Genomic DNA, 21,594 nt, shown 5'->3' on the forward strand with positions numbered 1-21,594 from the left:
CTGAACTGTTATAATAAGTGGAATGAAGGACTGGAGTGATTAAACTGCACCAAGTGTGTTGAAATTCCTCGCTTCTCATCCTGCACCGTTTCTCTTTCGGGCAAACAGGATCGTTCGAGGAGACCCAAAAGGCGCAGTTCTTCTCTTCCACCGCGGTGCGGGGAGTCCGGCTCGGCTGTTGCCGTGGCACTTGCCAAGCAGACAGATAGCATCGTCGGTAGGAGGGGATACAGAGACTCCTGCAGGCTAATTGTAGCAGCCTGCGTTCGCAGGTGTTAAGCTGATCCGCCTGTGAGGGACTGTGGGCTTCATCCTGATCGAGTCGCTCTGAGACTTGTGAGAAACAGAAATAAAAGAAAGCCTGGGAGAATGTTGCACCAAGTACAATGAGATTTTGTCGCAGACACCAAAATCCATATATGCCTCGTCGAATTCAGTTTTGATGAGCAATTCTGACTCGTCTTTGGAATTTTAAAAAAGTGGATCCCGCGACTTTACAACCATGCGAAATACTTGGCTGTCTCCCCGGAGCGCGATTTGGGAATACTGGGCATCGCTGATTGCGTGCCTCTTTTGGATTCAGTACTCTTATGGGATGCCTCATGTTATTCGAATAGGTAAGTTGTTCACATTACAGATTTTCCTCTCACTCATACGCACACACGCACGTTTATATTGTAACCTTGAAAGTTGCTCCATATGCAGCGCATTACCGTGCGAGTCTCCATCCGTGTACTCACGGCGGCAGCAGTTACTTTGGGATCTATGAACAGTCCCTTTCATTTACGGTTCAACTCAGTCTGCTCTGATGTGAATTTTCATTTATATAAAAACGCGTAAGCAACAGGAGAGACGTGCATTTTAACACACACTCACAGAAAATGGGAGATGCCGTGTCCATTCAGAGACCATGCAATGAAATATTGTGGGGTAGTGTGACCTCTATGCACTCTGCTTTGTCTGTTCCATTTTGTACAGCCAGCATGTTGAGTCACCAGGCTCACTGCCATGCCTCCCCAGAGTAAGTTTTAGGGACAGTCTGTTAAATTAAACACCATAGCCTTAAATCCAGAAAAAACCCCAGCTCCATCAGAAAGTTAAAACAGGCTGATAATCATAATAATTTAAACAAGAGGGCCAAACAGATACAACAGCATAAAGAAAAACAGTCCTAACAAAGTTACACTGTGCACTAAAATGGGTCATCTTTGACAAAGCCTTAAGAAAAAGCCTGTGCTTGGTGCTGGCTTTGTCTCAAATCACTCAGGAACAATGTGAGAATTGTCATTCTGAGGCTGGCGATGCGATGAAATATTTTACGCGGCCAAGAGACAGGAAGAGAATGAAGATCAATACGTTTTTTGTCACGAGGCAAATCGTTTTTGACATTTGGCTGAGTGCCATGCAGGACAATTACTCAAAATGGCACTGGCCCACATTAACATATAACTACGAGAACCGGAGTACAAGGCAGGGACTGAGAGCATCTTAATGGCATGAGGCTTTCTGTCTTCCAGGTGATGGGTGAAAGTGGATGAACGTTACATATTCCACATCTTGTACTCTAAACGACCTTTCCAAACCTCTTAGGATGGCACATCTGCAAATCACCAACATCTCACTCTGATTTTGTAATTCATAACTCCTGACAGGCTCTGTGGGGGGGGTGCTCTGCGGAAACATTTATCTAATTCAAAGTTACTGGGGCTGCAACAACATGCAGGATAGCTACAACTATCACAGTGACCTCGTGTGAATGTTGGCCTTCTGCATATTTAATCCAAATTTTGAATTTAATCCCAACAGAAATACAAAGCAATAGATGTGTGGAATAATGTTTACTCTCAGGTTTCATCTGTGGCCATGACACAGGCCCCAGCCATGATTGACTGCTGCACTCTGAGGAACCATGACTTCTGACATCGCTGTGTATGGACTTCAGTGATGTCTCAGAAACTGCATAAATCCTAGGGCTCTCTTTCAACTCATCTGAACTGAAATTGCTTGGCCAAAGGTCCATTTTCTTTCCCCTTTATTATTATTATTTTTTTTCTTTTTACTTTGGCAGCAGCTCAAATGAAGACCTGAAATAGACTTGACAGGCTTTGTTTTTTGAAAATGTCAAAGTGCTGAGACAAATTTACCCTGAAATGTGCTACAGTCGCACTATTGCTTTTTATAGAATCTATCATTGCTTGCGGTGCAGAAGCAGTTTGGGTTTTTTTTTGTTGTTGTTGTCCTGTGAGTGCATTTTGACAAGCTCAGAAGGGAGATGTGCAGGGGCAGGTTGCTGAATCAATGCAAACAAAAAAACAAAAAACAACTAAGAATTCCAAAGGTCTTTACACAAAGATTTTGTTCAAGTGTGTATATTAATTTTAATATTTTTCCAGGCTTCTGTGCAGATTATATAAAATATGTATAGTCAATATCCCTATGAAATAACATTTACGTAATTTTATCCATCCTAGTAGAAAAGCTTGAGGGTGTGTATGAAATATTCAGCGTGTGTGTATTAGAGATAACATGCTGTAAGATTCTCCATGAGAGAATGTCGGCATTCATTCTAATGACTCCTTCAGAAAGGAAACGAGTGCTGTGTGGAGAGGGTGTGTAGTGCACCGTTTGTCCTTTTTTTCCAGTCTGTGTCGTTTGTTTTGTGTCACAGCCACCCTGCTAAAGCCAACAGAGGGCTCTCTTATAAGTAACGGTTAATGTGCCGCTGGTTACCAGCACAGGCGAACCAGTGAAATTCATGGTGGTGGGCGGTGGTATTTGAGCGTGGCGCTCTCTGTCTGTGCTGTGTCTGCTCTTGGTTAGGTGGCCTGCACTTCTCCAAGTACACCATCTGGGTAATGGTGGGCATCCAAGGTGGAGTTGTTGCCATTGATTTTAGTGCTTTTACAGTGCATTGCTCTAAGTTGAGGCCAGATGGTCGCTCCGTCTCATTCAGCAGCTTCTATTTGTTGGAGGGAATAAAAGAGTGCTCCTCCTGTATTTGTCCTCTTACATGCTGTGCTTCTCTTTAGTTCGCCTCTGCTTGCTTTTCATAAATCCAAGGATGTGCATGTATTTTTTTTTCCCTAAATATAGCATAGTCTGTAAAAAAAAAAAAATCTGTTTGTCAACATGGTAAAAAGACACATTCAATGTAGTAAAGTAAGGATGTCATTGAATACGAAATGCTTTTTTGTAACTACAGTGGGCTGTGTGCAGGTTTTGCTTCATTCTGCAGACAGGGCCCAATCTGGAAATTTAGGATACATGTAGAATAACTAAAAACGAGAGATTACAGATTATTACACATTGTCCTTTTCATCTGCATTGTTGTCTCTTTTCTCTCTCGGTGAGGTTATTCACTGCCTGACAGGGATTTATTGAATAATCAATTACTTTGTCTACCTAATACTTAAAGCACTTAATCAGTGCCAGTTAATCAATCTTCTTCATGATTTCATGTTGATTTCATTTCCCCGGCTTCCCCCCACCACACCTTGTCAGAGGTTTTTTTTTCATTCAGCTTTCCCAAAATGCTTTGAGCAGGCAGGACACCAGATTTAATTATTGCGTGTGAAAAAGCCACGCAACATTTAAATGTGAGCTGACAAATGTGCTGCACTCGAAGCAGTGTGACCACTCAGAGGCTTTAGTGGGATAAATCGGGGGGTTTTGTGGTCACCACTTTCCGTTTCAGTCTCCAAACACAGAGCCACTTCAGTGACTTGTTGTTATCCGCGCACCAGCGGTAGGAGACAGGCTGAGAACTTTTCATGTGATTAACTCTTCTAGCGAGCTATGGAGAGTGCACTCTCCTCTTGCATTGCTCCCTGAGATCCTTCTTCAGCAGGGTTTGTGCAAATGTCTCATCTGAAATGACTCAGACGTATTTGAAGAGAGCGCGGAAAAGCTGTAATGGTACTTTGCAATTCTACTTTTAACAAAGTCAAATCCAAAGAGGGGTTTGTATTGAGAATTACCCAGAGGAGGATAGCATGGCTGGGTGGGAAGATGAGGACATTAAAAGTGTTTGGTGATGAAAAAGAACAATGAGGAAGTGTTGCATCAAAAGTTGTATCAAATTAAGACGGCCATCAGTTGCTGAGTGGAAATGAATATTTCATTCTCATCTAAATTTAATCTCCCCCAAGACGGAGAGATAGGAAGCAGGGAGAAGCCTGCTGGCGGAGGCTTGGGGCCGGGAGTTGTTGTGGTGAATATGAACAAAGGCTTGTAGAGGTCACAGAAGAATTGGATACAGAGAGAAGCTTCTTTGATGTGTAATTCCATTATCTGTTAGCGAACGCAGATTGAAATGGGAGGAATACAACGGTTGTTTTACCTGTGCTAACACACTCCCCTTCATCCACTTATATAAACATGGATGGATAAACGAACTGCAAAAGAAATAGAGGGGGGGCTCTTTTCTGCCGCATCCCGGGCATCTCAGCTACACACACACACACACACACACACACACACACACACACACACACACACACACACACACACACACACGGATGCACACTATACAAACCCATATTTCATCCCCAGCATTTTCTAAAACATATGTCTGGTCTCAGTGGGCCTCTTGTACACAATCCAGTTCCATTCTCTCTGTCAGCACACTCGTGGCTCATCATTAGCTTCAATCTCGCTGATGAGAAACGGCAGATGTTCGTTTTGTTGAGCGGAGGACCCGTCTCAGAATGTGCTGTCTCTTCTCTTCGTGTCTGATTCTGCATAGATGCATTAGAAAGGAACATCCTCCTTCCACAAACACATGTGCACTCTGCACTCTACAGGCGTGTCATAATCTGTCTTTTCTGAAGTGCACGGCCTGTTTTTACATTAAGAACATTAAAAAACGGCAAACACTACACATGCTGTTAATCCAAGTCAGAGTGTACAGTATTAAATAAACAGTGTGTGTCCAAGACAAGGTGCCATAAATACATAATTCTCCAAAATGTGTCCACATTAATGTTAACCGAACTGTATCTAGGAAATTCAAGTACTTAGCTCGATGTTCAGTCACACTTAGTAATGATCATCCAATAATCCAAACCACTAGGGGCTAATAGAGTGGATCTACCAACCAGTAAGATAATCCTGTGACACAGCAGGGCCCTATCTAGCCCCAGCTAGCGTAGCCTAGCCGCTGCTCACACACACCAGATGGTGTTTTCATATCGTACTACAAAGTGGGTGCTCTGCAGTGAAAGGTCTGCTGCAAGCATATGCTTCTGTCTATTGAAATAAATAAGGTGGCACACTCCTTATGGCTGTAAAAATACAAATAAAAACTGAGCAGTCATTTTGCTGTTGTGTGCATGTTTGATTTGATTTTTAATTGGTTGCCATTTGTATTTTTTTGTAGTTAAAAACAGGTGCTTTAAAGGGTCATTTCACTCATTCACTCAACAAAAAATACACATATGTCTTATTTTCTTTAGTCTTGTTATGCAATGCAACCTACCTCAACAGAAACCAGTCAGTGATAGTTAAAAATTAACACAATTCAGGCTACCTCTATTAGAGACGTCCATCAAAAACAAGCTGATTGATTTGGGCCACAGATTGCCTGAGTTCCCCTGCAGGCCCTTCAGGGACTCAATGTCATTATAGGAGGACGTGTGCTTTTTGGATTTGACAGTGTTTTGAATTCATGGCATGTCAATGTTGGCTATTTCCCTGTGAATGTGTCTGTACTAAGGCAATGAATCAAATTTCATGCTCTAGCCATTTGTCTTTATTATGTGCCCTTGTCCTTTCCGTTTGACTCTCCCATCTCAGCCCTCCTCGGGGCTCTGTTAGAAAAGTCGAATAACATCAAAACAGTCTGAGAAGAAAGCTTGATCACAGGGTATTACGCTTTCAGGGTCATGTTCACAATATAACATAGTTAATTAGAATGATCTTGTTGGAGGTAATTTGGTGATTATTTTTTTACATTTCAGCATGGGGAGCAATTTGTCTTCACTTTTCCAGACACACTATATATGTTGGCAAAAAAGCGCACACACACCATAGGCACACAAAGTACTGCAGCAAGGGAGAGAGAGGGAGGAGGCAGGGAAGGAGAGAGGAGGACTGAACCAGGGTGGTTGCATAGATGAAGCTAGGGGACTCTTATTTAGTTGGTTAATTAGCTTGAACCTTTTGATCCCAATTTTAAAACTCGCCACGTTGCAATGCTGGCTTTCTTTTGTGTGTTGCCCCAAGCCAGATAAAACGCAGCTTTATTCCTGTGCCTTTCAAACGCCATGGCATTCACCGAAGTGGTATTAGCTTTGCTTTTTCCTCCCCACATAGGCTTCATCCTTATCTATTTCCAGGTGCTCTGCGTAAACTTGGTCACCTCTGACTCGCCAGTTACATACAGCTACACACGCGTGCACTGCAATAACAAGACCTTTTCTTTTCACTGCTTTAAGGCAATCAGAGTCTGACAGTGAAGGTATCAGCTGCAGTGCACAGGTTTAAATCCTATTTAACTTGGGCTAAGGACAATGAATGGAGGCTGACACTGTTTCCTTCTGTCCTTTTAATCAAGCTCTCATTGTTATAGGTGCGCCGCAAATGTCAGGTCTTGGTTGTGTGATTCCCTCAAATTGCTGTTCCAGGGAGATATGTGTGTGTGTGTGTTTAGGAGGAGAGAGAGGGAGTGAGAGGAAGAGTGGAAGTGTGAGTGTGTGCATGACAAGGGGATGTATAAGGGGAGCTGGCATAGAATCCCTGGAGCGTAGGGGTAGAGCAGGAGTTACTAATCAACTGTGAGAGAGCAGGCTAGAGAAGACTCACCCTCTATTTTCCCCCCAGAGAGAAAGAGAAGGAACAGATAAGACAAACCTCTTCAGGCCAAAACCACTACAAATAAATGGCTATCACCAAAAATATCATGGGGGGAAACAGAGATCCTTTCTTCTACATTCTGCCTCACACATCTTTTTTTTTCTTTCTTTTTAAAAAAAAAAAATAAAAAAAATCCAATCCCGGCAGTAACAAATGCGATGACTACCGCAGGAAGTGCATAAGACTGGAGGGTTACCTCCGTAGCCTCTGTGTTCATCCCTCCACTGATGGATAGCCAGGAGGTTGGAAGCCAATGTCAATTTAGTTAACACAGCCAATACCCAGAAGATTCCACTCAGCACTCGCGCTGTGTGCAGGCAAGACAATCTGGGATGGTGTGTCCTCCGTCTCAGCGAGCGCAGTGTTTTACCGGCTGCCCATCTACTGTCCAGGTCGCCCCTGGAGAGCATTGCGGTTAACCACAAAAGGTTCCCCCTGTGACTCATTTGAAGACAGCTTGTCTGCATGTGACCACCTTCAAATATATGGAACAAGACAGAGATTATCATTGACAGAGAGAAGAAGCAGCAGAGACTGTGGGCGGTTTGAGCCTGGCAGTACATTTTAGTAAAGCTATTAGTGATGCTTGTATGAATTAGGGGCCTTTAATGTAAAGCCAGAAAAAAATGGTAACTAACTGTCCTGCAGGGTTTTCATCCTTTTAGAGTTGGAGCAGTACAGATGGCTGTCATAGTAACCACTTAGTTGGCAAACTGGACTGATTAGTGGAGATTATAGCTTGTGATTAAGCAGCAGGTTTTTTTTGTTCAAATCAATTCTCTATCTCAGAGAGTTAATGAAGAATTAGGCTTCTGATTGTTCCTAAATTATGTTTTCCTGTCTCAAGTGCTGCTGTTTCTAGCTTCAAGCATTTTGTTCCTACCGCCAGTGTTCAGCTCTTTAGTGTGGCTACACTGCATACTAACATTGACTTAAATTCATGTATATTGTTTTTATAATATAGGCCTGTATATATACATTTTATACATTATATCCTTAATATTCATTGTACAGATATGGATTCTCTATTTTCCAACCATTAACCTCTGTGTATGTCAATGTTTTTAATCAACCAGGAAATAAAAGAGAATGAATTTGGCGGAAGCTTGAATAATTTCTGGATAAGGTGTGAGCTTATACTCCTAATTGCTTTTCACCAGGACCGAGCAAAATACTGTGAAATGTGCCTGCTCTAAAACAATCTGCAATCAGCCAGTATTATCTGGTTTGATGAAAAGGATCAATTGAAGCAATGCTGCAACAATCATATGCAAATTTAATGAGGCATCTGCAGTGTATTAGGCTGAATATTTTCATTGGTAAAGCAAACAATGCATGTCCTTCCTCTCACCAGCCATTTTAGTCAGAAATGCCATGACGAAGAAGCACTTTCTCTTCACACTGGTTTTGACATGCAGCATCTGTATCAGTGGCAATATGTGTGTGTGTGTGTATAAACACACATGGCCATCACACCAAAATGTGAAACAGTGACTCAGAAAAAAACCCTCTTTGCTATAATTATATGTCTAGACTTACAAATCTATTAAAATGCGTAGAAGGTAACAGTGTTTAGAAATGTCAATATTCTAAATGTCTTGAAAGGTCTATTAAAAAATGTCAGAAATTGTTGGACAGGAGCGATGGAAGCAAATAACATGTTTGCCTTACACTTTATGCAAATTCTAATTCCTGTATTTTTCATTCACACCAAGGGGCTTTTGTTACCTTCATTGTAACTTGGAGAAATGTATAACACTGCCCACATTAAAACTAATTGTCATCATGCTGGCATGACGGAATTAATGTTCAGTTAATGTCCTGCTCAGCCTCCCTCTGCACTGCTCACATATGGATCGCCTGTCTGCCAGAGCAGTAATTACTTCAAATGTGGTCAGGACCATTTCTTTTGTATGGGGATCACAATAAAGCAGTTACAGAAAGCAATTAATGAAGGGAATTTTATCCGGTCAACAGAAAACAAACCTTATTCATTATTCCTATTATGCACAGATGTTTTTTTTTAATAAATTAATCATCAGTTTGTTGGGGAATAATGTACCTATTTTTGATAATTTTGCGAAAAAAAAATCTTGATTTTCCTGACTTTTTTCTACATAGACTAAAATAATCAATTATGTTGCAACCAGAATTTAATTTTTTTTAAATACACTAACCACTGCAAATGCCCTGAAATGTCTCAATAGAGAGCATTGTCTTGTACATGCATGTACCCTGTCCCTCAGCATGTAATAATAATCAGTGATTTAACAAAGGGGGAAAAAGGAAGATTCTTTTTCCTCTTACAGAGGTGGTTAGGAGGCTAGGGGACAATCAGCAGGTTATGTGATTTGGATTTCAAGACTATAATAATGTAGCTCGAGCAAAGACAGATCAGAGACCTCACGTTCTTCGTCAGTATTCCGTCACAGTGTGAGATGACAGGATGAGCCTGTTGTCTGTGTGCTTTTCTGAGTGGAACCTATTAGTGCAGGGAGCCTTTCCAGCCACTGTCAAACTTTAACCAGATGGCGTGAGTAGATATTACCTCCAATTATGTGCTGTGTTTAACTAGAATGACAACTATCAAGTCACTGGCCTGTCAGGTTTTTTTTTTGTTTCACTTTACACATGTCATGGTAATAAGAGTGAGAGCCCCCACCCCTCTTATTATTCTCCTCTCTTATTCCCCATCATCCTGCTCTTATGACAGGGAATAACCACAGAAGTCATGTTCTTTTAAAAGTGTAAAAGACATGCTTTTGTTTAAGCCCCATTCGTGTGCTTCCTCTGTTAAACCATTGCCAGGTTAAAATGAGAACTCCATTTTCTCACGTTTCTTGACCTGTGCGCCTTCTGTCTCCCGAACGCACTGTATTACAAGACTTGCATTTCAATTTGCTAGTCCAATCACTGGGATCTTATAAGCTGCTGGTTGGAAAGCAATTGAGCCCCATTCAATCTGTTTCCAATCCATTTGTGATTATTTAAAGATATTAAATGGCTTGAACAAACCTTTTGCGGAACAAAAAAGTTTTTTCTTTCTTTTCTTTCATCTCTCTTTTTAACACTTCATTTGATTGCACCCGGCAGCCACCTTTGCTTCCATCCAGTGCTTCCCTGGTCATCTGTGCACCTTGATTTGAGAGTCGGAGGTTGGGGGTGGCAGTAGGAATAACAGCACATGGAAATGGGCTGGTGATTGCCTTCCTCCTGGCGTGGTGATGGAGGGCTTGAGTGATCGCGCCCCTCAGGCCCCTCCTTGGTGGTTGATTAGCTGAAGAGCCCCGGAGCTCTGGAGTGACACGCTGGCTCATCAGACCCGGCTCAACCTGTCACAGACCCCCTTGATTGCATGGTGTTTCATAATTGTCCCCCATTCTTCCGTAGCGTCCGGAGTGCTGCTGTCTCATCTTTGTGTCAAAGAATGCGCCACATGACTTTTCCTGTTGCTTCTTAGAATGTATTCACTTGAAATGATTCCACATGAAAGACGTGTTTCATAAAAATTTCACCCATCCAGGAGATCCATGTTACCAACAGATAACAACGTGGTAATGCTCTTTGAGACATGCAGTGCATAGAATTCATGCTTCAAACATGTCATATCTGGGGCCTGATATCTCAGTGACAACGTACAATAAATGAAAAATGAAAAGGTCCATTACAGATACCAGTAATGCATACTGAATTGTATGGATACAAGGATGAAATGAATTGGCAGCTGCAGAAAAGCAGGACAATGTTTATGTGAAGAGGTGCTTCTTCCTGCTCTCGGTCTGCCTGCCACCAGCAGCAGCAGCTGCAAATGGACTGGTTTAATGTCTTTTTTAGTATAGCAATAGGGAAAGAATTACCGTTGTGGCATTTATAATCATTGAGTTGGTAGACATGATTGAAAGTTAAAGCAGTCAGAATGGAGAACTTGGAGGGCTCTGACCCAGGTTATTGATTCATATAGCCAATGTGGATGAACTGCCTGAAGTGTGAAACTTATCAAATCCTAGACTGTATTAATTATTTTTTATGCGCTGGCATTAGCTTCAGGTGACACTTGAATTTCTTAAAGTTGAGACTTACGCCCACATCACTGCAATCAAGCTGTAACATTAGTTTGAAGCAAGTCTTTGGACTCTGCGGGCAGCTGTGGGTTGGTTCAGGACATTTTGGTGCAAAACAGCACAGAAATGTGTCTAAATATGAAATATGCCAATGTGTAGAGTTCGTCCTCACGCCAGCCCGAATAAAGTTTTTTCTTTGTGTTGCACTTGTGGCCACAGAAGTGTTTGCCTGAGTGTAGAAGCGGAAATAGTCTGTCGCTGGGTTGGCGAGGATCCTTTATAATCCTGGCTCTGGTTTTGTAGTGTGGAGTGTAGATCCAATGGTACGCTCCGGTCGGCTGAGCAAACCTCTCTCTCTAGGACCCTCAGCAGAGCAGTTTTCTTTCTAGTCGTGATGGCCGCAGTTATGATGCTTGCAACACAGTAACGAGTCCCCCATCTCTTTCAGTCACGCACCGCACATAAAGATGAACAAAGCATTTGTAGATGTTTCCAGCCTTCACCATTTCGGCATCCTCGCCAACTCACAGCTCATCCAAAAATAGGGCAAAGAGGTACAGCTGAATGAAGCCTGATTGCTGAACTGTGGCTCTCATCTGTCAGTCAAAACAGCAGCGCTCCTAATTACTTATTTTTATAGCCAGCCATACTGGCTTTCGTGGCAATCACAAGTACACAACTTTGTAGCAAGCATATTGAGGCCTTGGTGTTGTCACAGTCAGCCCAACAGCCTCAGATTTGATAGTACGAGACATCTAATCCAGTCATACAGGGATGTGTTGTCCCAGGTCCATCACTGACCTGTTGTGTTTAACTCAGAGTATGCTTAGTAACTTCAAATCCAAAAGGCTAGACTTCTGTCTGGTTCAGCAAACCAAATCAACTTCAGAGGCAACAGACAGATCCGGCTCATGCCACTGGTGACAGGCCCAGCTGGACTGCACTGTCCACACATCACTGTGGGGCTTTTCCACTCACCAGATAGCTGCAATGACCTCCAGTCACTCAACCTAGCAGCTGCTGCTCACTCAACCAAGACACATGAAATGACATCTTTCTGCTGGTTTTTGGGCTCCTTGAAGCTATCGCCCATGTTGAACACAAAAACAGCACCTACGCAGTATCACCTAAAAACTTCCATGTTCTGTAGAATAACTTGCCCTCTGTTTGTGATGTGTGCAATTGCATTGGAGTGCATGCCAGTGTGTATCTTGTTTTCCATCAAAGAAGTGGTGACTGTGGCCACAGGCTTATTCGCATCCAGACATTTTACTCACCAATGGGCCTTTTACTGTTGAGCTTCAATAAAATCACTCGGTGTTTGTTGGTGAGTTTTTCCTTCATTTGTTTCCCTCATGCTGAAAGGAGAAGCGCGGTCTTCCATGTCTCACTTCTGTACTGCCTTCTTATCACTCTTCTGTCTTTGGCGCATAAGCTTTATTCACCTATTACAGTTTCAGTGATGTTACCTGTTGCACATTTGCTGAGCCTAAACTCTAATACAGGACCTTTGCTTCGGTGTTGCTTTGATAGAAAATGTAGTCACAGCTCTCGAATGAAATAGGAATAAGCATCAGCCTTGTACAGGGTGATAGACTGCACAGTGTCGGAAAAGAGACTTATATTCAAAAGTAAATCCACCATCATATTCGGCTCAAGCATTTACATAAGAAGCAGTGGGCTGTGGCAGATGAGTGGCTTGTCGTATCATTACACATTTGTTCTGTCAAAAAATGAGTCAAGGTGTTTTCCATGCACCAAAAGCCTCAGAGAAAATATCTGCTTTGTCAAGGGTCCCTGAAGAGTGCTTTCACCAAGATAGAAATGACATGTTGGGTTATGTCTCCTCTCTTTGTGTGCCTATGTTTGGATCTGTTTGAAGATGATGAAGATACACTAACTCATAGTGTGGTCATTTTCCCCAAGCTGGCTCTGAAACTTCTCTGTTTAACTTGTACACTGATTTAGGTCATGAAAATGATGGATGGTGTTCAGTTTTACAGCTTTTTCTGAAAGTGTGTTGGCCTTTTAAAAGGCCTTTTGAGATTCATTTGATCATTATGTGTGCTATTTAATCCACGGCAATAACATCAGAGCACAGTTTTGATACATTTTAATGCTTCTTCTAAAAAATAATTTTGACTTACACAGCTTTCATTCCAAGGTTGACCAAAAGGCAATAATGGAAAGTAAGAGAAGAACTGCACTATAAAATTTGTTCTAGTCAGAAAAATGTTGAAATCTTGATCACTATTATTACTCAGTATTTGTACTGGCAATGGGACTGGTTATAGTGTTGTGTTGCAGCTAGGTGAATTCATCATATGAGTTCATTGTTCTGTCTAGCATTCAGTAGATGTAGGTGCATTTTACACTTAAGTGTTTGTGGTAGCAAACAATTCCAGAATAAATTAGGTAGGTAAGTAGTTGTAGAGTTTGAATTTCACTGTCATAACAATGGAATTGGACAAAACAGCTCACCGCTGTCTGCTCTCAGCATGTTCCTTCTTTAGGAGCCGAACAACATGTAATGTCTTGCAAAGCTGCACACCTTCCTGATAATATGTCGATGCTGAAGACATACTCTCATCTCATTTCAAAGTATGGGATGTCATTTTGTTGACAAGTTGTAGTTAGGTGCCGGTGAACATGCTTGGAAAGAAATATAATGCAGAGCGCCTGTCAGAGCAGTGTGCTCAGATCGTGTAAGAGGAGTACCAGGGTGGGGCCGAAAGGATCAGGTCAAATGATAGATATGCTGTGTTTAAAACAGAGACAGCTTCTTATGTACAGGATACTGACATTAAAGAAAAAAAGAAAAAAAAAAACAGATGAGCTGGTGCAGGTGAGGCTCTGCAGGCACCCAGCGCTCTTTGACTGTAAACAGACCAAAAAAATCTAAGAAACAGGTTGACTCCTCTCTGGTCAACTTTTAAAGCAAAGCATATGCTTCCTAAAACCATTTACATTATAATATTGTTTTATTAAAAGCTGTATAGCATTTCAGTGGGCAGAAGGAAATCCTTAATTTCTGCATTTAAAGCTATTATCGTGAAATATTAGTAGGCACACCATATGCAACAAAAGGCGCACAAGATTAAATAACAACAACACACTTGTACAAGCTGGCTGAGACTTCACCACACATACACCCACAGTGACAGAGAGAACACAAATACTAAGAGACAAACAATCCAGACCTACAAATGGTTAGAAACACTGTAAGATGCACTCATATCTTGTATGAGCAGCCATGTTTTTTATGCACATTATTGGAAACCAGGCTTTTATATTCTCACAAGTATCTAAAAATGAATTGCTTCATCTCTTTAACTTTTTATATTCTGGCTTAAATCTCAGATTCTTTTCTATTCTATTCTATAAGAACAGATTTTGATAGCAATTTGACATCAAAATTCAGAAAAAAAATGGTTTCTGTGATGTTGAACAAACCAAATTTACCAACTGTAGTGAATGTAACATAGCTGTCTTCACACTGTCATCTGATTTATTTTATACTTGTTAAATTCATCACTTAATCCATAGCTTATAAGTTAGCTAACATCAGTAAATGGTTGTTTTAAAAATAAAAAGAAAAAAAACACAGCTCCATGGCACCACTTGTGGTCAATGCTATGCCATTTTCTGAAATCATAGAAGATAGAAGGTGTTGTACGTGATATGAGCTCTCCTTCAGGCACCATCTGTGACCTCCTGGTTGCAAACCCACTTGGCTGACCTTGTCTCTAGGCATTGAAAAGCAAAGTAGTTTTGAGTGTGATGATGTGCTACAGCCTTGGCCCTAATAATGTAAAAGATCAGCATCACTGCATCTAGTGTTGCCTTACCTAGCATTCACCAAACACATTTTAATTCCATGACTCTCTGGAGCAACAAATAAATATGGGGATGAATAGGGTTTGTTGCTGTTGGCATGGTGACTAAGTTGCCCAGAGAGTTAAGATGTGTGTGCCCACTCAGGTCACAGGAATATGGAAGCCATTTGTTTTCTTCACTGTATTTGGTTTGGATGGGATGGGTCAGTGTTATGGCTACTGGTTATTAACTTGCTGTGATTCACCTTGTTATAAGCCCTACACCCCAGCATACTGGTACTTAATCATTCCGCACATATGCGGCAGAGTAAACATTATCAACATATTTATTATTAAAGTATAATTGCATGTCTCCACCTAACACTACATCATAAAATGACCTTCAATTAAATTTCTGCCAGAGTGATGTCAGCGTATCTCCCAATGCAATCAGTGCAAAGTTTGTTCAAATAAAAGTGATACTGCTCTCTTCTTAATTAACATTACATTCTCCCTCATATCACCTCATGGTTGTCATGCTCTCTGACAGTGTTTAATTGAAAAAGGATGCCTGTAAATTTCTTACAACGTTCATGATCAGCATTGATCACAGTGTAGTCAAACTTAAACTGACTTTACCCACCCCTCTTCTTGCTCCATTCCTCTCTCTCTCTCTCTCACACGCACACACACACACACTGATAAAACATGGGTGTTTTCCGAGCCATATTCTTTAAAACCATCCAACGATTAATGTGAGACAAGTCATCCATTATAAGAACGTGATTGGTTCTACAGTGGCAAAAATCATAGCCCCATTTAATGCAATCACCAGAAACACACACACACACACACACACACACACCTCACCGCTGCCTGGTCCAGCCTCTTTTATAATTTTCTTGTCAAGCATAGCAGACAGCGTAATGTAAGAGGGCAAGCACAGAGTAAACAGTGGACAGATTTTAGATGTATCACTGTAATGGAGTAATTACCCATCAGCCTGGGACTGCACAGGGCTGCTTACCAAGACTCTGGTGCAACGGAATCAAAAGGAATCTTCAAATAAGGTATTAAATTTTAATTACCAGCATCTTTTGGCAGCTTAGTTTAAGTCAGCCCATTTTTTTTTAACCTCACTGCCAAGCCCTACTTTTTCCTCAAAGCATCTTTAATGTCCAGGGTTTTAGTGCACAGATTTATGGCATAATATGGTTTAACGCACCTGTGTAATTTATTAAATTTCATAGTTGTGCAGGAGAACGATTATAAGCTGCAGACTGTGATCCCTGTATTTTAATCAATATAATAACAGATACTGGTCTTAAGAACAGTCAAGAAGGAAAAAGTCAGAATCTTTATTAGCTTGAAAGATCTCAAAAAGGAGAGATTGGGTCAGTCGATGTAAAGATTGCACTACAGTTTTTTAACTTAATGTTAATAGTGTGTGAATGTACAGTTTATCAGGCAAACATAGCAACAAGCCATTTCTTTGCTACATGCTTATAGGTCTCTATGGTTGTTTCACCAAATGTAAAATTTTCTACAAACTAACTCCTCACTGGATCAGGCAAATCAGAATCAGAAATACTTTAAATACACGCATCCCTGTCTTGTATTCCTCTCTTCCTATCTGTTGCCAATTTCTCACATAATGAAGGGAAAGTGTAAAGTATGAAATGATATGATATCTATATATATATGATAGACAATGTTGTCCATATCACCTCATTCAAAAAAACATGCTGAACCGCCGCTGATGGGCAAATAAACAGAAAAGTCGCTGTCAGGGTTTTTGTAAAAAAACATTGATCACATGACCAAATGACATAATAGTCTCCAGGATGACTATGATTAGTTTATAACCATATGGAATATTTTATATTGAGCTTGAGATTCCTGGACCAGAAGGCATTGGGACCTGTCTGGTGTTCAGTGTTTGTGGCAGTGGCTGCACTGAAAGAAAAGAATTATTAGATTTAAAAGTATGTAGGAGAGAGAAAAGCAATGAATAAATAAGAGGTTATACAGTGGTGCTATTCAAATCAGCCTTGGATTCAATTTGTCGATGGAATGGTAATAGGAAGGCCTGAGAGAGGAGGCAGAAAATGGTATATGACTTCCTACATTCGCATCACACAATGCTAATTTGTCTTTCATGCTCTGCAAATGTAAGCATGAAACAGTTTTGGCACACAATTAGAAGTTTTTGTTTGTTTATAAGTACATGATTTATTCATTTATTTGATTACTTAAAAGGCACTAACCCCCAGTGCCAGTTTTTTTTCTTTTTTTTTTTTGGTAAGAATTGCAAGAACTGAACAGATGTTTAGTGGTCTTTCACATGAATTACTTCCAGCCGGGATGGCAGTTCCCGTTTCATTTTCATGATGTCTGCATAGCCTTGTGGCTCTCTTCAAAGACCACAAAAAAAGCATGTGAATAAGAAAGGCATAGTGCAAATGGCCCTCCTAATGACTCTCAGCAGGACTACTTCTTGTATCTTTTATGAGCCAGGAAGAAAGGCGCGCATCATTATACAGTGCCCATCTGAAATCCACCAGCAGCGTGATGCTCAACAAAAAGAATCCCCTCCTGGCAAATCGGGCGTAATGGGACACATTAGCGTATCGTTAGCCTGTTAGCATGCCTGGAGGTCAGACACTAGCTGCCAAATTCCTGCTGCTGTAGAAGAAAAGGAGCTGCTCCGAGATGTCTGTTCATTCATTTGCAAAGAGATAAAATACAAACGCAGACTTAGTCTCCATGGTATTTTAGATATCTCAGATTTTAATAGGGATAATGATTAATAAATGCATTCACATCTGCTGGATCAAGAATAGACTGTCCAACCGCAAACACTACATATATTAATGCACGTCCCACTGACCACACGCTGATTCAACATGGCAGCTTAGTTCCTCCCACTTAAATGTTAATATCATCTCCTGTATGCACTAAAAGCAAATGTATTACTTTGTGTCTGGCTTAATGTGGGGTAATGAAAAAAAGAAATGTACTGCAGCAGTATTACTTTTTAACACTAATCATATTGAGGTGATTCTATTGGGGGGGGGGGTGCTATGACAGTGTTACAGGTGCTTTGTTTAAAATGGCATCATTTAAGACAGAGAGGCTTTTCAAGGAGTCTATTGTACCAATCCAAGCAACCCATTTAAGTGGCTGACAAAGATCTTATATATATCTTCATACTGTTTATATGAGGCAGGAGGCCAAAAGTAAACCACAGTAACATAATGGTTGTGGTCATGGAGGGTTTAATGACAGATACAAGTGATGAGGGTTGGGACTTTAGCCATCACTATGCTGTGTCCTGCATTGTGGGAAAATTATTAGTAAACAGTATCCTACAGCAGAACAGAGCAGGAGATGCTTCAAATTCCAAGAAATGACACAACACTTCAATGCATCACCATGCAATCTAGTTAGGGGTGAAAGGTGGAGGAGTGGGGAATTGTAGGGCTAACAAGTGCAGGGGCTAGTCAGCATATAATGGGAAAGTCGTCTGTGAGAGATGACTATCAATTAAAGGCACTTAGGGCACTAATGATCAGCAAAGGCTTCCTAATGAGGATATGTGAAGGTGGGATCACATATCTGGAAGTCAAGTGCAGTGTTAAGATTCCAGCAGTATGCTAAAAGCCATGAATGCACACGGGCCCACTCATCACGCTATCAAGGTCATTAGATGGCGTAATCAACTTAGCTAGCATTGTTTCAGGGAGAAACAAAGTTGCTTCGCTTTAAAGCAGTGATGGGAAACCATGTGCCGGGGTACAGCAGGTGATTACGCTAATTAGTTCCTTCTGTCAGCTAGAAGGCATGCTAATCAGTGAAATCGCCCTGTGCAGTGTTTGGTTGGAGTGAAAACCTGCACACTCTGGGCCATTCCCTGTCACACGGTTGCTTATCTCTGCGTTATAGTGGAGAATTGGAGAGCTCAGCCAGTCCTCTCTGGGCTGCAGTAATATCTGCTCATTAATAATAAAGAATCAGATTCTGTCCAGGCTCGATAATAACTTCAGATATTGATAAATTATGTTTTGCAAGCATTTATATATTTAGGTGTAACATACAACAGTAAATAAACAGTGTAGGAACAGAATTGAGCCAGCTCTGTCTCGGTGTTAGGAAGAAAACATCGTCTGGACAGGAAAGAGCATGATACCACTGACACCGCACACTCCTCTCCACCTTCAGGTATTTTATTATCTCCGTAGCAACCTGCTCACCGATGACCCCCATTACCTACCTGGCACACAGGTCAGGCACGGATTGCGTCAAATAAAATGTACTTGGTGACAATCTCACACACACAAGGCCGCTAAGATGCAGAGAGAATCTGCAGAAGGGTCCTTGATGACAATGGAACCATCTCGCTTTCATTTGTTGATTCAATCCACAAGCTACACTTCCGGAGACTGCAGAATACCTCCCAGACATCTGTGTAGAGCTAAATGATATTTTTTGTATAATATTTATTTATACTTAAGAGCACCAAAAGCCGTTGATGCCCTAAATGTAAATGTTTTTTAGTGAAAATCTGTAGTAAAACGCTATGATTAATATGTACAACAAAAAACACATTGATAATGGCAGTCACCAAATCAATACATACAACACATATATGTAGATAAGGAGCTTATGCTTACGCTGACCCTACATAACCTTCACTAGTAAGTTGGTCTAGCCTGGGGCAGCACATTTTTGTGGCCCACAGGCAATATTAGCCCACTGTGGCTCATGCCTATTCTCTTATTTAGAAGTTACATTTACATTCATGTAATATTTACCTGTGGTCCCTGGCTTTCAGTGATGTTGGTCAGGGTGGAGCCATTAAGTTACTGTTTTAAAAGAATAACAAGATATTTCCCAATGTGTTTTTAGCCCATGTGCTCCTCCACATGTTGTCCTTTGGAGTAGAGAATTTGGACACCTCTGGTGTAGCTTCATACAACCAGACGATTGTGGAGATAATTGGAACATTTGTCAAGGCTATGTTACTGTGAAATGGCACTGTCAGAGAAGGGGTAAAGTATCCTGACACTTGTTTTTTTTATATATATAAATCTTTCACGCATCTTCCAGATCTTTGTCCTTGGGAAAGTCTTGGAAAATCTACAGCTGATATCAGGCTGTATACCCACAGTCTGCATCCTGTGACTCAGACTAGACACCATGGATACACAGGGCTGTGCAGCAGCTGTTGAACAATATACTGGTGTGTATTTGGCCAGAACAGTCAACATGGTATGTGTGATATAATCAAGAGTGCACTGCAAGAATGTCCGTAGGTCTGATTCTTCGCTTTAAAAGCATAGAATGTGAATATCTAACACATATTGTGTCGATATTGGCATCAGTTTGTTTACAGGGCTACTAATGAGTGCAGGGGCCTGTGAGAAAAATAGACAGTGTGATTTTTTTGTGGATGCCAAGAACGGTAATTTTTCAACTATGAATATCGTTTTATGGAGGTATTTTTTCACCCCGTTTCCCTTGGCAAAGTAGAAGTGTGACTGAGTATGTCTGTGTCATTTGGCCATGTGGGTGTTTTGGAATAGAGTGCAAGCTTTCATATATCTTGCAGGTTATTTTTTCATTCACTCAGCTGTGTTAAGGAAATGGTGAAAGCACATGTGCATCGGTTTTTATGTTTCTCACATATTAAATTATTTGGAAAACGGTCCTCGGTGGTTTCACAATGGATGATGTTTCTCCTGAACGGTAAAATGAAGTCACGCTCGTCTGCCTTGTAGCACAATGCAAAAAAAACAAGTCAAAATGCATTTTAGTCTATGATAAAGCTCACGCTCAGTTAAACCGAGGCAAATAATGACAATATAAGCGACCACACTACAGTTGTATGGAATACTTTAAAGAAATTTGATTCAGTTGGGATGGATAGATCAATCTGTCTCAGTTTAACACAAGTTTACTTAAACCGATCAAGAAGTCATAAAAAGGCAACGCAACGAGCCTCTGAGGCTCTTCACAAGCTAACAAGTTAAATGTTAATCTTGCCATTGTCACCAAGTACCATAACAAATGTATCTGTAGTAATTGCAACCAAATAAATCTGAACATTTATAGTTTTGGATGAATTAAATGTCAGAACAAAGACGGCTCTACATGTATATATCTATATCTTTGTGGTGCCTACAGAGACTTCAAACGACTAACAGGGGTCTAGTGGTACCACCCACAACAAACTGAGCTTGCAGTCATGGCCCCTACATGAAACCCTCAAGAGAAGTCCCTGGCACCCTCCTACACCTGCCAGGGACAGGCCTTCCTGCGGTTGCCTCTCCTCTTCCTCCTCCCACTAGCAGCAGGGCAGGCGGTAATTAATTTCCACATTTTAACTGGGAGGCAAAACGCTAGCATCCTGGGACTGAGGCGCATGCCACCAGCCTACATTCTGGATCCGAGGGATTAGGATAATTAGCCCCCGGAAGAGTGGGCAGACAGATGGAGAGAGGAGATGGTGGCACCTCGTGGCCGGGGACGCTGATCCCTCCTGTTCCTTCTTCTACCTTATGGAAGCTAAGAAGCTGTAAACAATAGTTTTCTAACTGAGAAAGAAAAAAAAAATCCAAACACAAACAAACTGTGGATTACTTGTGCCTCAGGATACTCTTTCCTCTGCTGTGGAAAACTGGTAACTTGTTGCAAACACATATGAAGAATGTGATATGTGTGGGCACGAATGTAAGCAACCCCTGTTATTTCTCAAAATGGGTGCCTGCTAATGTGTATGATGGCTGGGCAGGGTGTTTTGACAGCAGCTCTGCTCTCTGCTCCGCTCAGCCTCCAGGATCCCTCAGTCACTTAATGAAAAAGAG

The 21,594-nt window shown here is 41.3% G+C and overlaps 1 protein-coding gene across 1 annotated transcript in view; it reads left to right on the top strand.

Annotated features, from left to right (window-relative positions):
* The first annotated feature begins 301 nt into the window (after window positions 1-301).
* grik3 (glutamate ionotropic receptor kainate type subunit 3) overlaps window positions 302-21,594 on the top strand; it is a 73,939-nt gene continuing 52,646 nt past the window's right edge. Inside the window, exon 1 of the mRNA XM_028424535.1 lies at window positions 302-617. Within this exon, the coding sequence (XP_028280336.1) occupies window positions 503-617 (115 nt within the window). The 5' untranslated portion in view covers window positions 302-502. The remainder of the gene's footprint in view (window positions 618-21,594) is intronic.

The sequence above is a fragment of the Parambassis ranga genome, chromosome 16, assembly GCF_900634625.1.
Source record: "Parambassis ranga chromosome 16, fParRan2.1, whole genome shotgun sequence".
Lineage (NCBI taxonomy): Eukaryota > Metazoa > Chordata > Actinopteri > Ambassidae > Parambassis > Parambassis ranga.